This window comes from Bos indicus, chromosome 11 (assembly GCF_029378745.1).
Source record: "Bos indicus isolate NIAB-ARS_2022 breed Sahiwal x Tharparkar chromosome 11, NIAB-ARS_B.indTharparkar_mat_pri_1.0, whole genome shotgun sequence".
In the NCBI taxonomy this organism is placed as follows: domain Eukaryota; kingdom Metazoa; phylum Chordata; class Mammalia; order Artiodactyla; family Bovidae; genus Bos; species Bos indicus.
Window position 1 is genome coordinate 37,721,279 of NC_091770.1, and position 19,142 is coordinate 37,740,420.

The 19,142-nt window shown below is 34.6% G+C and overlaps 1 protein-coding gene across 5 annotated transcripts in view; it reads right to left on the reverse strand.

Moving 5' to 3' along the window:
* The window catches only part of CCDC88A (coiled-coil domain containing 88A), a 115,885-nt gene that overhangs the window by 8,714 nt on the left and 88,029 nt on the right, over positions 1-19,142 (reverse strand). For 3 of the 5 annotated variants that reach the window (XM_019970169.2, XM_019970167.2, XM_019970166.2), the window contains exons 19-28: positions 17,467-17,628; positions 15,767-16,044; positions 15,387-15,530; positions 12,495-12,681; positions 7,594-7,739; positions 6,380-6,472; positions 6,037-6,251; positions 2,445-2,528; positions 1,271-1,474; positions 607-678 (exon numbers count right to left, since the gene is read on the reverse strand). In XM_019970169.2, the coding sequence (XP_019825728.1) occupies positions 607-678; positions 1,271-1,474; positions 2,445-2,528; positions 6,037-6,251; positions 6,380-6,472; positions 7,594-7,739; positions 12,495-12,681; positions 15,387-15,530; positions 15,767-16,044; positions 17,467-17,628 (1,585 nt within the window). The remainder of the gene's footprint in view (positions 1-606; positions 679-1,270; positions 1,475-2,444; positions 2,529-6,036; positions 6,252-6,379; positions 6,473-7,593; positions 7,740-12,494; positions 12,682-15,386; positions 15,531-15,766; positions 16,045-17,466; positions 17,629-19,142) is intronic. The other 2 variants (XM_019970170.2, XM_019970168.2) reach the window with 1 other exon arrangement.

Genomic DNA, 19,142 nt, shown 5'->3' on the forward strand with positions numbered 1-19,142 from the left:
ACGAACAGGAGGAATATAAGCATCTGCAGAGTTAGTGTCTTGTATTCCTATCCATACAAGGGAAACAACTGCACCGTTAACACGGCCCACCCTGCTTCCTAAAATCCTGCTCACATATGAAATTTCTTTAACGTATTTCTTTACATATAAATTCATTCCTTTTCCTTTTTTTTTTTTTGGTTAATAATTTAGTTTGGTAAGAGAAGACGTTCTAGTCAGAAACTAAAAACTGAAATGCTCAACACTGCAGAAAATGTGGTTTCTTAGAGTCTGTCCTTTACCAGAGTAAGTATTTTTAAAACGAAATATGAAATTATCTCTAATAACTTTATGCCAAAATGGCAACAAAATTACCTTTAAGCATTGTGTAGACATACTTTATATATGACCTTGACTAAAGTAGAGACAGACTATTTAGATGAAGTAATAACCTTATAAAAGGAAAAAGGGAGTATTAGGTTTGAAGAAATGGCAGAAGGAGCTATGAGATGCAGGTTAGAGAAAACATGCTTGCTGGCAATGCCACATTCATGAGGTCAATGCAAGAGTCTTAGCATTCTCATTCTGTATGTAATATGTACTTGCTAAATAAAGTTCATATCTTACCATGAACTCTTGATCCCGTACTAGAATCATCACTAATACCTTGTGGACTTACGTCTTCAAAGGATGTAGTATCTATGTAAAATAGTAGAATGGATATAAAATTTTTTTAACAAAAAAAATTGTAACATTTTATTTATGCAGAATATGGAAATTTTTAAATCATGTACAGTGCATCTTGATTTAACATATTTCATATACTCAATCAGAAACTGGAATAGGAGTAAGAAACACAGTAACTCTGATGTGAGTTGACTTGCTTAAGGAAAATACCAGAAGCACTGAAACAACCTCCCTGTGACCCTGCAAAGTGAAGCAAGAGCCTGGGTTGTTCTGTGTGGTTCCCTGATGTTGTAGTGTTTCTAGGTTTTTTGTTTGTTTGTTTTAAAGCTTCTATCACTCTCTCCTTTTCTTTCTTTTACTTGGTTTACATTTCCATTTCTTGTTAGTTCATTAGCTGTTTATTATGAAAGACCTAGGAAAGATGTAGTTATCTGTATGATGTTTTAAATTTTTGAAATGATTTGAAAATTCTCTCAGATTAAATCCAGACTGTTTTGATAATTATTTCAGGTTGCTGCTGTCAAAAAAAGTAAACATCGAAAGTCAAATAAAAATTCCTGTTGCCAACAGTTACACCACAGTGCAAATAGCAGACGGCCTATACCTTTATTATTAACCAACTGCTTGGATCTGAAGCCTGTAGAAGAGTTGACAGTTGAAAAGTTGATGGCTGTAGTAGAGAAGGCCATAGCTCCCAATTCTTTTCTCCTTTTACCCGTTGAAATATCATCAGGAACCTCCAAATTCTCAGTACTACCTGTCCACTGTCCTCCTGCTAGGACCATGGACTGCACCAGGTCATTCATGGCTGGGATGCAAATGAAAGCAAATGAATCAGCATGGTTAATGTACTTGCTCTTATTTCTATTTTGTATTGATTATTGTCTATGGATTAATGTAAGTGAAATAAAAAACTAACCACAAGGTCATTTGAATTATGACATGCATTTAGCTGTATGAAATGAGGAGGCCAAAGCTTGATAAACTTCAGTAAATAATTTTATCACCCTCCACCCCCTTTAGAGGTAGGAAAAGGAATTTTACTCAGTACAACTGCCTTTTGAGCAGTGATGTGCAATGTAATTAGAAGCCTTCAAAATGTGGTTTTGTGGTGACAAAAATGGAATGAATAAAGGTAAGATGGAGAGCAATTCTTTACAGCATCACTACTGAAAATGATAAAGAGTCCTTGGTCAGAGCAGGTTACTGAAGAAATTATTCATTTTATGAATCAAATAAGTATACCAGTCAATAAAAACCTGAAAGAGAGGATATCCAGTGACAGACATTTAATGCGATTAATTACCCATTCCACTTAAAAAAAGAAAAACCAGAGTATCAGTATATAAAGAATGACAAACATTTTCAAGGATTACAGGCCATTTTATTTATTTATTTAATCCTAGTTCATTAAGAAAATAAATACCTAATGCTAAAGGTTTTGTTATATTTTCTTTAAGCAAATTTCTTTGGGAAGAAATCTTTATGGCATATAAAATTAAAGTTTTTTTTCTGCCAACTTTTAGAAAGCACTGGAAATTTATAAGTATATTACATGTATGACTAAACATATGCATGTATATGTATAAATGAACATACATATAATGCAGATTCAGTGCCAGTTTTGAAAAAAAAAATTCTTCCAGCTCCATGGGTTACAGGAAGACTGCACTTTGCAAAATAAGAAAATTGGCACAGTCCAGAGAATGGTTAGTGAAAATTAGTAATGGAAGCCAGTGTAGTCATTTGAAAGAAGCTGAACTGTCATAAAGTCTTACACATGGAACGACGGTAGCAGGCCTTCATTTTGTCTTTATCCTTCGGTCTGTTCCTCAAAAAGGGCAGTCTTTTCAGTGCAACCACTTTAATGTCAGAGCATGAGAAAAAACAGAAACAGAAAAATGAAAGAAAAAAGGGAGAAGAACAGATGGGAGTTAAATGTTGAAATTAAGGACAGAAATGAATGTCTGAGTTTCAGCTATGTAAGCTACACTACAGCTATTATTCTCGTGCTGCTGAGTGATTATGAAATATGAAATATGTACTTTGATACTTTAAAATACTTGGGAAAGCACTGAAGACAATGGTGAAAAACATACACTTAGAAAACCTGGACTGACTAAAGTCCTATAAATACAGGAAATGATAAGAACTACTTACTGAAGGAACAATTTTTCTAGTTAAGTTGTAAAGACAGATAGACCTATATTACTAGGGCCACTCTTGGTGGACCAGGGAGCGTATGTGATGAAAATGTAGAAGGCTTTTCACGCCTCTGTTTTAACTCTGCTTTCTGTCATGCCAAGTGGCATGTGGGATCTTCATTCCCCAACCAAGGATCGCACCTGTGCTGCCTACAGTGGAAGCACATGGAGTCTGAACCACTGGACCACCAGGAAGTCCCCATTTTCTTTAACTTTTTAAATTATAAGGTTTTATTTTGGAAAAAAATAATTTAGGAAAATGTACATCCTGTATTTTAGCAAAATACCTCAACAAAAACTAAGGTGTTCCAGGATGTTTAAAATAACCTAAAGAAACTTTTAAAACTCTCATTATTTCTTTAAATGTTAACAAAGAAAATAGGAAACTACTTCTTGGTTTAAACTGAACTCTGATGCATTATTTAGAAGCACCACAGAAATATATATTCTTCTAAGACAAATCTTTCAAAAGATGGCTTGAGCAATTATATTAATTTCATTTTGCAAAAGATTGGCTGGAAGAAAAAACAAAAGTATTTTGATAGTAGCTTTTAAGCTCTGATAGCCTAAAAAATAAGGAGGCATCCTAAAAAGCAAGCAAAAATGATAGAAAATTATGTATTTATAACATTTTTAGATATTTTGAAGGGCTTTGGGAGTCAGTTTATTTAAAACAATCATAGCACGACACAGGGAAATTATCAATATATGAATGAAAATTAGGATTATAACTACAGTAGGAGTCATTAACATAAAAATTTAAATGTTCACTAGAGTAACATTCTTAAGCTATACTTTAATAAGATTTTAATGGAAAATATTATTATACCTCTTTGGAGCTGCAATTTAAGAGGCAGGGAAAAAACTCACATTAAGATTTAAAAGCATATTGCATACAGCCTTAATAACTAGGCTCTTTCTTACGGTTTGCTCTTATCTTATAAATAATAATAAGCTCTTTTGACAAACTGACAAGTATCACTCATTAAGGAGAATGCAGACATACAGCTTTTTAACTTACTTATTTGATTGCTATTAAGAATAGTCATGACTCATTTAAACTTTTTGTTTCTAGCTCGGAAAACACAGCTGTTTTCAATGATTAAAAAGAAATGAACTGAAAGCAATGTAAAAATGGACACTTAGCTAAAACAAAGCTGAATGGTTGCAACATGCACAAGTCTTGTTTAGATACTTTCTTTTTCTGTTTTCAACTGTTTTCCATAGACTGCTTTACTGACACTCTTCCAAATGGAAAGGATAAGAGGAGTTTTATATTTGCCAGTGGTGGAGAGTGATCATTCTTGTGGCAATTAGTTTGTAGACATACAATGTTCGCTTCCCAAACTATATTGAAATTATGGGAACATTAGAATGGTGGGGTTTTCTGCTTATTTTTAAAATTCTAAAACTGAATAACTGCTGGAAAGAAGAGTATTACTTCCTTCTGATTTTTACTCTGGATGTTTCCAGCATAGAGTATGAAGGAATGACAGACTGAGAATTTAAGATGACCTTAAAAAAGACTGTTGTACCTTTCTTATATATATTCTACTTGAATTATCTTCCTTTAATTAAAAAAATTATATATACCCATGACCATTTCTCATTAAATCAGATGCCAGATATTTTATATCCAAAGGTAGTAGATAAAATTGAATCATCTGGCACCTTTTTAGGGAAAACTTGATCTAAACCAGACTAATCTTATGAGAACAGATAGAACTAAACCACTTTCTTATAACACAAACATGTTTTATATCCAAAGGTAGTAGATAAAATTGAATCATCTGGCACCTTTTTAGGGAAAACTTGATCTAAACCAGACTAATTTTATGAGAACAGATAGAACTAAACCACTTTCTTATAACACAAACATGTTTGTATGTGTGCATGTATGAATATGGTACTCATGTACGTGTATGATTTTTTGTTGCTTACTTGTGGATTCTAGTTCTTAGGGTGCTATAGCTGTATTCTTAAATACAGCCTATAATGAATGTCTAATCTCTTACACTCTAAAACACTGTCTTTTCAGAGATAATTCCCCTGAGGACAAAACCATGTCTATACAGTTTTTTGAGTGTTTTGAGAGCTGCCCATACAGAGTCTATCCCTGGGAGAAGTAGTGGCTGCTTCTGCCTGCTATTTACTTCTAAAGAGTAATATTGAAATGTATATATTAATACATACAAATGTATACATATATATAGTATCTATCTTGTACATACGTCTTATGTATAAACATACACACATATATATGCTTTTAAATTTAGTGATTCTGGTGAGGGTATGAGTGGATTCAAAATATCCTGTTTATATATGTTATAAGAACATTGCTAGTAGTCAAATTCTCCTATATCTTCAAAGGGCCTACCACTGGATTCTTTTCTCTTAAAATATTCTTCTTTAGGCTTTTACTTTGCTCTTAATGTTTAGCTAAACACACTAGTAATGAAATCAAGAGAGTATTAATTGTGGAAGTCACATTATGATATTACACTTCAACATTTGTAATTAAAAAAATTAAATCACAAGTTTATACAAAAACTTGTATCTCCAAATCCATTTTAACTGAACCTTTACCAAGCAATCCCTCAATAACTTTTATAACCTTCAATTATTTCTAAATCATTGAAAAACATTCTCTTCCAATTCATAGCTATTTTTCTTTGCTTCCTCCCCCTCAATGTAACTTTTTTCCAATTTGATACCATCAAAGTATGATTAAAACCTCATTCTAAAAAGCATTACTCTATTTAGTTACAAATAATTATGAAAATGAAATCTTATGAATATTTCTCAGTTGCTCCTCATAATTGCCCTGTGAAGTAGGACACAAAAGTAAAAGCCCTGCCCACATTAACAGAACTAGCAAGTGGCAGGGGTATTCTGGCTCTCATTTCACTGTTCTTTCTATACGATTTTACCTTCCTGGTCAAATGATGGTATCTCTTTGCATTTCTCTAAATACACAATAAAGAAAATAACGTGGCTATGCAGTACTGCAGTATGCAATGAATTTTAAAATCATATGAAGTTAAAAAGAAATGCATTCATCAGACATTATCCCAAAGGACTGTGGAAGCTATTTAAAAGAAATCTTTAGTAAGGAGTCTAAATCAATTCTAGAGATCACAAATGTTTAAAGAGTTTAAGCACTCACTGCTGCTTTTCTTGGTCCCCAAAGTTTGGCCATCTTCTAAAGAGTTTGAACCTACTGAAGAACTATCTTGACTATCTTGATGGGGGAGTTGAAGAAATCCTTCACTGGAGTCTGAGCGGGTTGGTGTTAAAGTTAGTGATTTCTGTCGTTCCCGATTAACGTCTTTCTTAGACTTTATCAATTTTCTCATTTTTAGAGTAATCCAGTTGCCTCTCCTAATAAAGTAATTTTTAAAAGTCTTATCAGTTTAAAATTCAGCATATAAATCCCTCTCAAAATCAGAATCTTTTTTTCCCTCAAAATGAAAAAAAAAAAACAAAAAACCCCAACTGGATAATAGTACCTTCTAGGAGGAGATGGGTCATAAAATTTGTATTGATCCATAATTTTCTCTTCTAATTTCTCCTTTTGTCGTCTTAATTCATTTAACTTATCACTATAAAAATAAAGTTACATTTAGGACATCATATTTTGTACAGTTATGAATATTATTTGGATTCTATAATCTAACTTCTCCCCAAAACACAAAGAAATACAGATACCATAGTTGACAACTAAGAATTTAATAGGGAGTAACAACAGAACTGTTTTCAAGTTTTTCATTGTCTTTTAATTTACAACTTACTTAAATAAAAGGATATAGGACTTAGAATCTCAATTTTCAACAGGATTTATTTGTCTGAAGGAAATCATCTATATTACAATATTATCATGACAAAAGAATTCTCTCAACATCTTTCTAAAGTTATTAAACAACATTATATGCATAAATACACTAGCTTCACCACAATTTACTAATAATCAAGCTCTGTCGATTGTTTCACATCTCTCTTGTACTTGATCTTAACTACCACTGCTTGTGAATTATTTTTCACTAGATTATTTCAACAACCTTAAAACTTATTCCTTGTCTCTAATTCTTAAAACCTCCAATCTATACTCTAATGTCATCAGTGATTTAAACAAACAGCACAAATCTGATCATATTACTGCCCTGCTCAAATTTTTCAGCAAGTTCTCTGTACAGCAAAGAAAAACCTTTGTAAAGTGGCTCCTGAGTGTTTAGCCACTTCTCTGCTACACCTCCTTCCACAATTTTGCTCCAGTATGAGCAATTAACTTTTAGACCATATATCATAATCATAATACAGTTTCATTACACCTCTTTTGTCTCTGCATTTGCTGCTCTCTTGGCCTGTTATGCCTCCTCAGGCAAAATCCTACTGAATCTTTAAGTCTCAGCTCAATCATCTTTACAAAGTCCAGCTTCTCTTGCAAGCTAAGGTACTTCTGCCCCTCTCTTTGCTGTATTTCTATGGCTTCCTATAACATACCTTCATTATAGAAATTATTTTTACTTCTTGTTTTATATTAATAGATCATTAAGAGCTGGATCTATATGTTTTCATTTTAGTATTTCTGGTTATTAGCATACTGCCCAGAACATAACCATTAAAATATACTGAAATAATAATGTTGAAAATTAGGAAAAATTAACATTGCATTCTCTCTGCCACCTGAGTAATATTTCAGAGTGAAAAATTATTTGGTACCTACATGTACTGTCTTTGTTCAACATGGAAAAGATCCTTGCTTTCCATATTCTGCTCCAATAGTGTTCTGTTCTGTAGCATTAATGTCTGAATTTGATCTAGTAGATGTCGATTTTCTTCTTCTAAATTTCCTTTAAGTTGGCTTAGCAACTGTTTCAAACACAAACATTTATTTTTTAAAATACCAACATTTACATTTGACACAAATCCCCCAAAGCATCTGAAAAATATAAAGTACTTCACAAAGTTTTAAGTCTTCTGCCAGTGAACAATCAGATGGTTGTCCTTTGATTAGAATTAGTGATTATTTTAGTAATAATGACATCTAAACTACTGGGTTATGTGCTAGACATTTATGTTTTCTTAATTCTCAGAAACACTGGGTTTAACATATAGTAAGCTATCTACTTCCAAAACCATTGCTGTCTTTACAACCGTTTTGACTTAAGAGTTCAAAGCTAGATACATATCTCTGGCCTTCTGTTTAAATAGCTATAAAATGCTAAACAAATTAGTAATTCTCTAAATCTTAACTACTCCACCCATCTATAAACTGAAGATAACAACTCTCATCCCCCAAGACTGTTGCAAGGATTAAATAATATATGTGAAGTAGCTGGTGTCATGCCTATGACACACAGTAGGTACTTTACCACATTCTTCCTCTAACCATTGTTGTCAAGAAACCTCAAAAGTTTGTGTATAATTTTTATGGCTTGAACCAAGGGAGTCAGGTAATATTGTAAATGGGTGGTCATATTACTGATTATTACTGGCAGTTAGGCTGCCAGCATGATTGAGCTGCTTCTCTGTAGTTAGCAGAAACTAGAAATATGTCTCAGGCCAGAGGTTCCAGCAGAAGTCAGAAAGCCCAAAGCAATGATTGTCAAAATTTAATATCACTTGTAGAATATATTTTTATAATAAAGATTTCTGAGTTCTAGCATTAGAATTCAGCAAGTTTGGATTTTTTTTTAGAGCTCTGTATTTTTTTTTAAAAAGCCAACAACAACCCCTTCTCAAAACAAACAAAAAAAAAAGACAAAAACCTGAAAACTTTCAGAAGGTAGAAATAAGCAAATAGTATAATACTATGAATATGCATAAATAGCCATCTAGATCTAACAACTGTCAATACTGTGCCGTTTTATTTATCTATATGTTGTTAAATTGAAACGTAACACATGTGGTAGATTCACTGCAAAATTGAATGCAGTTTTCCTCCCTGTACCCTCTTGTGCTGTGACTTCTTACTTTTCCTATCAAGAAGCGAAATCTATTAATACTTCGTCTCTTCTTGACCTGGGAATCCCTTTTGCTAAGGGAAGGAGGCAGAAGCGATGGTGTGATAGTTCCAAGCCCACGCCTCAAGAGGCTTATGTGTTTCCACTCAGGCTCCTGGAATCCTCTAGAAGGATGAGAGACCACACATGGCACAGAAAAGTTACACCAGCTGGGGCCACCTTAGACCAGCCAGCTCGAAAGGCGCATGCTGGCTCACTGCAGATACATAAGCAAGCCCTACTAAGATCTACTGATCTTGGACCACACATCAATGCATACCAGCACATCTGCTCAGCTGACCCAGAGACTCAAGAGCAAAAGTAAATGTTTAGTCTCTTACCACTGAGGTTCTATGTTTCTTACACAGCATTACTGTATCAGCAGACAACTCATAAAAGATAATATAGAAAAAAGAACAAATTTTAAGTGTACATACAGCTCAGTGAATTACCATAAAGTGAACTCAAGAGTGAACCAGTACTCAGATCAAGAAACAGCACATCAATTGTATTCCAGAAACATCTGTTGAGTGCTCTTCCAATTACCACACTTCCCACAGAGAAGTCTCCAATACTATGGATTCATTTTTCCATTCCCTTCAAATCACTTTATTATATGACTTAATCCCTAGCCAAGGGTGGGTTGATTGTTGGGACAATCATAAGGTAGTCAGGGCCCTTTTTGACATGCAGGATCTTACCAAGACCAATTATGGCTAGCTGTCTCATTCTCTGGATCTCCCATGTTAAATTTCTGAGTAGTCTGTTCATCTGTGATTTGCCCCATGCAGTGTTTCAGGCTACCTGAGTTAGCCTTTGACAACCCTCCAGTAGCAAAGCTGCTGGTTTCAAGGCATGCCTCTTGACTGAACTCCCAGTTATGGAGAAAGGGGAGAAGCCTCAGAATGGGAGAAGTCACAAAATAAACTGCAATTCCTACCAAAAGCTGAGTAGTTTTTCTTTAATTCTTCTCAATTTGTTTTATGTCTCTGCTTGAGTTCCAGAGTCCTAAAAGTGGTTGTTTTTATATCTTCTTCCCATTCTGTTGTTTCCGGGAAAGTGCATTTGTCACGTTCCTTTTTTCTTTCTGGCCATGTTGTGCAGCATGCAGGATCTCAGTCCTTGTTTGTCATGTTTTCTGTAAGTCTGGACTTCCCTGGTGGCTCAGATGGTAAAGCGTCTGCCTACAATGTAGGAGGCCCGGGTTTGATCCCTGGGTTGGGAAGATCCCCTGGAGAAGGAAATGGCAACCCACTCCAGTACTCTTGCCTGGAAAATCCCATGGACGGAGGAGCCTGGTAGGCTACAGTCCATGGGGTTGCAAAGAGTCAGATACGACTGAGCAAATTTACTTCACTTTCTGTAAATCTATGACCTCTATTATATTTTATTTAGATTTTATAAATCATAAGCAGAATGAAGGTTCCATAATTTCTGAACTTTGCTGCATAATTAAATATATATGATATCAAACTAATTTTTCCTTCCATTAGTTTGTGATTTCAGACAAAAAGCTTTTAAGTATTATTTTCTGCTACAGTCTATTCCTTTTTTTTTCTTCAGTCTATTCCTAATTCTATTTAAGGGTTTTGCTTAAGTGCTGATTTTCTAAGTTTCAAGAAATTCAGATGTTAAGCTATACTCAAAACTTTAACGATTTAAAGACCAATCACAAAATGTAAGAATTATAATATTTAAGGCTTTCAGAATTCTTTTTCTATTTCAAAATTTCTATCACATTACCAACTCATCATAGGACGAAGCCCAGAATCATGTTAAGAGCACAACTGTATACATAAGGCAGATGTCACTTCTGTTCTAAACTTTCCCAATAGCTCCCCTGTTTTACTCAGAAAAGTATTTTACAATGGCCTATAAGGCAACATGGGCTTCCCCTGTGGTGCAGTGGTGGTAAAGAATCTGCCTGCCACTGCAAGAGAACAAGAGATGCAGGTATGATCCCTGGGTCAGGAATATCCCTTGGAGTAGGAGATGGCAACCCACCCCAGTATTCTTGCATGGAAAATTTCATGGGCAGAGGAGCTTGGTGGCCTACAGCCCAGGGGGTTGCAAAGAGTTGGACAAAACTGAGAACAACACATACACAGGGCAATGTATCTGGCCCAGGAATATCTCCGAGCTCATCTCCTCCCACTCTCCTCGTTTGCTCATTCTACTCCAGCCACACTAGCTTCCTTGAGTGTTCCTCAAACACACCAGGATTCCTCTGGTCTAGATTAACTGTGTGGGCTGACTGCCTGGAAGGTTCCTTCCTCAATGTCCACATAACAACACACTGCTGCTGCTACTGCTAAGTCGCTTTAGTCGTATCCGACTCTGTGCGACCCCACAGACGGCAGCCCACCAGGCTCCCCCGTCCCTGGGATTCTCCAGGCAAGAACACTGGAGTGGGTTGCCATTTCCTTCTCCAATGCATGAAAGTGAAAAGTGAAAGTGAAATCTAAATAAAATATAATAGAAGTAATAGATTTACAGAAAGTGAAGTAAATTCGCTTAGTCGTATCCGACTCTTTGCGACCTCATGGACTGCAGCCTACCAGGCTCTTCCATCCATGGGATTTTCCAGGCAAGAGTACTGGAGTGGGGTGCCATTGTCTTCTTCAAACAATACACTAATCTCCTTCAAATCTTTGTTCAGTGATGCCTAGTTAAAAGTGCAATTTGTATTTCTCATCTATTCTGGCAGTCCTCATCCCCTTTTACCTCTCTCCATTTTTACTTGTACATAACTTTTATCTTGTAACATACTATATGTGTTGCAGACTAATTTTCAAAATGGTTACAGCAGTATTTCCAGTCCATGTGCTCTTCCAGAATCTTGCCATTCACCATCAAGAGGCTGAGTCTCTCTTTCCCTTTAACCTGGATGGGACTCTGCCTCAATGACTAGAATGCAGGGGAAATGATGCTGCATGACTTCTGGGGCTTGATCATTAACACAGAGATGCCTTCTGTCTGGTTCTCACCATGGTGTTGGAAAGCCCAAACCAGTCCATGGGGAGAGATCACAAGAAGAGGAGACTGACGCTTTCAGCTGATGGCCAGCATCAACCACCAAACATGCAATTAGCCTTTCAAATCTTTCAGCTGAGGGCCCACATTTAAGTGGAGGAGACAGACTGGCCCCAATGTACCTGTCCAAATGCTGACCCACTAGCTATGGGAGCACTCATATATACCACTGTATTTTGGGGTAAATTGCTATACAGCCATATGTAACAAAACACTGAAACACTATATATTTTCACTATGCATTATATTTATTGTCTACTTCCTTCCACCAGAATATAAATTCCACAAAGGAAGAGATTTTTCCCTTTTTGGTTTACATGCCAAATGGTCAGTAAACATTTTTTCATTAAACAAGGGTTAATTTGTCCAAGTATGTGAACATATGAGTTTAATAGTAAAAAATGTTGAAATTAAAGAAGGAAGAAGGAGGTTTTTCTAAATTATTTGTGAATTTAAATTATCCCTAGTTTTTTTAGAAATATCTCATTAAACATTAAACATACTGCTACTGTCATTATGATGGTTTACCTTTTTAGGCTAGTCTTAATGCCTAAAGGAAGGAAACGGCAATTAAATTTGTTAAGCTCACCTCACACTGGTTATTTAGCTTGGTGGATGTGATGTCCAATTGTTGGTACTGTTCCTTCAACTTTGAAAATTCCGCTTCTAATCTTGTTTGTTCCAGTTTCGAATTATTTAGAAGACTTTTCAAGTTTTTATGGTCAGTTTGTAAAACTTCAGTCTCTTTTAAAAGCTGATTATATGTATGATTCAACCTATAATTGGAAATCATGATAGAAAGACTGTCTTCATAGCTTTCATTGTAATTTACACAATGTGAAACTGCTGTAAATCACATTTAGACATACTTAAAGAATAGAAAAGATTCTCTTGCCAGTGACTAAACTCATCTAGAATCAGTTCCAAGTCTGTAAAAACTAAATTAAAAAAATTTTAAGCATTAATCAGAAAATATTTAGCTTAAAGGACAAAGGAGAAAATAACCAATCCAGTATTAATTAACCTAGAGAATTCAAAGATTCTATAATTCAACATGAAAAATAAAGAAAAATCAGATCAAACAAATAATCAATCCAGTATGAGAGATGGTAACCTATCAATCTGTTGCCAGATAACTAAGATATACATACTAAAATCAAAATTCTAGTAATTGAGATTTCTGCAAATTATTCATATTTATGCAGTCCTCAATTACTAATGACAAATTTTGGATTTTTAAAAAAAATCAAACTATAGCCTTATCTGTCCTTTCTACTATTACATCTTTAGAACAAGGTCCACTGACCTCTAAGAGAGAGATCAGCATATTTTTTCTGTAAAGGACCACAGAGTAATAAATACCTTAGGCTTTATGGGTTGCATGCTATCTATAGCGTGCTCTTCTTTTTTGTTCCCCATCACATTTTAAGGTGTTAAAAACTGTTCTTTGTTTGGGAGCTATACAAAGCAGGCTGCAGTCTAGATATGGCCTGCTAAGTTAGCTGTAGTTTACCAACCTTGATCTTAACGGCATTAAGATCTGGAACTCATACAAGGTAGAGAAAGCCAAACAAACTTTTTCTCAGCAAGATATTTGCTCACAACTATCTAATAATTTATTTCAACTCATTTCCTAAAGGATTTGAGTCTGTTTATAATAATTATAAATAACAAAATAATACATTAAAAAAATAAGACTTGGTAAAAAAGTAAAATGCCAACACCAGAAACATCCCATAAACGCTCCATTAGCAGGCTGAATCCATGTATGAATGCATACCATGTGTGTGACAGCTGTGTAAACCTCACAGAGGCATACAGATAACTACTTAATGCTTTAAGGAGAGGGAGATATAAAAAGAATATACAATGTCCTCAATATCATCCCAAAGGCAGATACTAAAATCAGCTCTTTAAGAGAGTTTTTTTTACACTGTCCCTCAAAGCTGAGAACATTAACACAGAAATGCAATTCAGATAACATAATTCCAAAGATGCCAAGATAACCTAGTATATGTAAGAAGCTTTCTTGTCTTGGCATTATCTAAGATTAAAACTTAGGTGATTTAGAGAAATGAATAAACTATTGTTCTTTAGATTAAGTCTCCACAAATATCTTTTATTTGTGAAAGAGTTCTTCCAGGTTTTACTTGAAGCATTTTCTTTCCTGAGGACACAGCCATGAGTGCACAAAAGCTGGGTAAGAAACCAAAGTACTGAGACACAGAAAATACTCTACTCAAGACCATTCTTCCCCTCCAAGACTGCATATTGGGTGAACTGCAATCAAATTCATCAAGCTCAAATTCTTCTTGTCAGTTAGGTTGAGTTCCTTCTCTGGAGACTCATCATTTACATATACAATTAGATTCTGGAAGGTCTACTCAAGTTCACAAGCTGCCCCAGTTTGTTTTGAATTCCAACAAGAAAAAAGGTTAGGTTCAAGATGGGATTTCCACAGTAAATGCATTCCCCAATGTTCTACCTGTAATAATAACAACAACTGTGTCCTTGTATCCTATAACTTGTCACAATTTGGTCTTTCATTGTTTATAATATACAAATACATGCTCCTTGATTCTAGCTTGGTGTTAAGATTATTAAGTTGAAATCCATCAGTACAGAATTTCTATTTGTAACAACTAAATTAAAAACTACTGAGTATGAAAATGGCTCGAGAAGTTTAGGGATTTTTTTTTTAATAAAAGAAAGGAAATAGATGTTTAATTCTAAAAATAAACTGCATTAAATTCATAATAGGATAAATACTGAATGATACCCATTTGAATTTTGTGTGCTTTTAGCACTTTCACTAGGGCAATGTAAATACAGTAAACAAATGTTCAGATTGTTCAAATTTTTCAAAGGCTTCTAAAAATTTTTTGAAAATGTACCCTTATGGAGTAGGCTGATCACCAGTTGACAAGTTTTGATTTTGCCAAGGCTTCAAATTAAAAAATAACTGCCCCATGGTAATATGAGCTTATTAATATGTAAGACAGTTAAAAATAAGACTACAAAACGAGTTAGCTAGAAAATGACAAGGCCACTCACTTGTAGCAACTCTGAAAGACAAGAATTATGATACCAGACTAGCAGAAAGAAAGATATAAAGAGTCAGGTTTCACTACATTCTGTCTCAATAAAGTATACAAATGCAATCAACATACAGAAATTTTGTTATATACTGTGCCTTAAAAACTTAAGTATTTGAATAAATCAAAAGAGAAACAATCAGAGAAAGTTCAAGACCCACACTCTTGTCTGAATCACTTATAACTAGCTAAATGATGCTGTTGGGTAATTTATGTATTACCCTTGTCTGAATCACTTATAACTAGCTAAATGATGCTGTTGGGTAATTTATGTATTACCCTGGTGTCTTTTTTAAAAATTCTAAGTTACGGGTAGTACTGCAAAGGGGTAACATACCCATTGGATATAATGAATACAAAATTATATATATATACATATTTATTACCTATCATTTTCACCACAAAGCTTCTTGAATTCTGCAGCTACAGTCTCATGGTTTTTGTTTTTAAGCAGCATTTTTTCTTGTTCTACTTTCAGTGTTTTTTCCAAATCTTCCAACTGTCCTTTCTGTTTTAGTAACTGATTGTAACTGGAAAAAAAATGTTATGCATTTGGTTTATAATATTTCTTTAGAAAAAAAAATTTTAGAAATAATGGAAATGAGTTAATTTAATAAATATCACATAAAGCATGTAAGTTTATATACATTTCCTATATAAATTATCTCAGATCTGTTTAACATATGAAATTTATTACATTATTCAATTCAAATTGTTTTCTTAAATTGGTTTTAAGGTAACAACACAAGAAAAGATGATAAATTACCGATCTTCAAGGTCTTTATGTTCCACCTCAAGATTTTTGTGGGCAGACTTTAGAGTTCCATGTTTAGCAATCAGAGTCTCATATTCTGAAGCCTGCCGTTCATGTAGGAGTTCCAGCTTTTCATGATCTTTGACCAGAGAATCATAGAGAGATTTCAGATCTTCTCGCTCTTTGATTACAGATTCATTTTCATTTTCTAAGGAAGACTGCTGGATTAGGAGTTGTGCATTCTGGTTCATAAGTGAGGTACTTTGGGAATTAAGGGTGGAATTTTCAACCTACAAGAATGTATACTGTATCAGACATCAGAAAAATAGTTTATTTATAATTCTTTTACAATAAAAGAATGTTAACTTTAGGAAGCACTAAATAAATCACAGCAGATATATTCATATTATACTAAGAAAATTTGGATTTTAGATCCCAAAAAGGTAGACTACCATTTAATTTTGATTTTTGGTAGGTGTTACATATTTTTTGAATTGATTATTTTAAATGAAGGTGATTAGCAAAAATCCCATAAGAGTAAAAAATTTTAAATGCCAGTTTATCATTTTCTAGAAGTTGACTGACAGTTGATAGAGCTGAAAAACTACTTGTGAAACTCAACTGGTAATTTTCTCAAGTCTAAATTAAACCAGGGCTTTCCAGGAGGCTCAGTGGTAAAGTATCCACCTGTCAATGTAAGAAATGCAGGAGACATGGGTTCAATCCCTGGGTTCAGAAGATCCCTTGGAAAAGGAAATGGCAACCCACTGCAGTATTCTTGCCTGATAAATCCCATGGACAGAGGCACCTGGTAGGCTACAGTCCATGGGGGTCACAAAAGAGTCACACACAACTTAGCAACTGAACAACTAAATCAAATCAGTATATTCTTTTTCATTTGGAAAAGAGTTATAGAAAGAACTTTTGGATTCAGAGGGGGAACAACTCCACTTTTTAAGAGGTTTCAGAGAGTTGTACTTTCCCCTACCTGACTGCTCTATTTGAAAAGACACTGCTGCTGCTACTGCTGCTAAGTCGCTTCAGTCGTGTCCGACTCTGTGCGACCCCATAAACGGCAGCCCAGCAGGCTCCCTAGTCCCTGGGATTCTCCAGGCAAGAACACTGGAGTGGGTTGCCATTTCCTTCTCCAATGCATGAAAGTGAAAAGTGAAAGTGAAGTCGCTCAGTCGTGTCCGACTATTAGCGACCCCATGGACTGCAGCCTACCAGGCTCCTCCTCCATGGGATTTTCCAGGCAAGAGTGCTGGAGTGGGGTGCCATTGCCTTCTCCCTGAAAAGACACTAGTAGTATTAATTGCAAGATGGATCCTTTGAATTAAGGGTAAGTCTAAAGACAAAATTCTCATGCTGTTATTTTCCAATAACCTAACTGATATGTTACAATAATACTTTAAACAAGGGTTTCTACCTGATTAATTATAATTAACTTGTTGAAATGGGTGAAAGGCCATAAAGTCAATGCAAATAAAATTATTTTTATTTAATGAGTAAATTTATTACTTTAGACACTCTGACATTTTCAAAATGCTGATATCCAAAAATTTGGCATAGTACTATATAAAAATACTTTATCTTCAACTAATTGTTAAATTCACTCACTAAGAAAAAATGTTAGCTTATGTCTATTCATCCTTATTTTAAACCATAATTCAAGAGTTTTGTTGCATATCCCCACAATGTTACATTACAACCTGAAGCTTGGCGTTCTGTGTTTGAAGAGTGGTATTCTGCTCCTGTAATGATACTGTCTGCCTCTGAAGTGCAAGAATCTGAGCCTGCAAATTATTGTTCTGTGTTTCAAGTTGTTTCAGTTGAGTTTTCAATGCTTGCTTCTCTGCTTGCAGTGTAGCATTCTGAATAAAGAAAAAACATATTAAAAATAAAAGCATCAAACATATTTCTGTTTAACAGATACTAGAATGTTATACAAGTGTTCATTACCATGCTAATCCAAAAAATCTCAACAACCTTAAAAGAGAAAAAGACAAGACATTTCCCCTGTAACCCAAATTGTAAAAAGATACTTAATCTAGGAAAGAAAGCAATACTAAAACCTTAATACTATTGTCTCTGTGTTCTGCCTGTTTTATAATGTCCAAAGAACAACATATTCCATTATAAGTATATTTATTAACAAAAAAAACTAGAATGGGATTGTCAGTTCTGTGATTTTTATGCTACTCAAAAGTGCCCGGAGCAAACAGGGCTGTGTCTAGCCAAGAGACAGTGAACCTTCTGCTAACTCCCCAGAGGCAAATACCCATGTACACATACACAAATATGTAGCGGTCCCTGGGGTAGCAGCAAAATTAAGTGTTTTACAAACACAATTATTTAGAAGAGAGGCAGGAACAATCTTAACCATCTGTTTAAAAAATTTAGTACATAATAGACCTAACAGATGTTACATACTTTTCTCCAGTGTTTTTTTTTCATGGTAGAACACACTTACTACAAATGTTTTAGCTATATGACTTCTGGAATGAATCCAAATAAAACATACTATTTTCAATTTTCCTAATATATAGGATCATATTTCAATTTTATAATTAAATGGCTGAACTGCCATGCAAATCATTATATTTAAAATGTGATGTTTGTTTTAAATATTATATTCTCAGGATTATTTCTCAATAAAAACTCATTTAAAAATTAGCATCAAAAAATATAAACAAAGAATCCTCTAGAAAATCAAAATAAAACTTTAATATACAAGGCCAGAATTTATATATATTGCAACATGCAAAAAAGATTACAACTGAATCACAACAGATATCTTTATCATTATTTTATATTATTGGACAATGACAACATTCACTTTATAGGCTTTCAAGTTATATATACTACATGTCACAGTATAAAAGTTCAATCATGAATTAATTGATATTATACTATAAAATCAAAGGTGAGAAAGAAAAATGCTTTAAAATAAATGTTGACATTGTACTTCTCTTTTGTTCATCTGATCACAAAGGGTAAAAAAAGTTTACACTAGAAAAATAATATGGGATCAGTTCAGTCAGTCAGTTAAGCTGCTCAGTCGTGTCCGACTCTTTGAGACCCCATGAATCACAGCACGCCAGGCCTCCCTGTCCATTATCAACTCCCGGAATTCACTCAAACTCATGTCCATCGAGTCAGTGATGCCATCCAGCCATCTCATCCTCTGTTGTCCCCTTTTTCTCCTGCCGCCAATCCCTCCCAGCATCAGTCTTTTCCAATGAGTCAACTCTTCACATGAGGTGGCCCAAGTATTGGAGTTTTAGCTTCAGCATCAGTCCTTCCAAACAAAACCCAGGGCTGATCTCCTTCAGAATGGACTGGTTGGATCTCCTTGCAGTCCAAGGGACTCTCAAGAGTCTTCTCC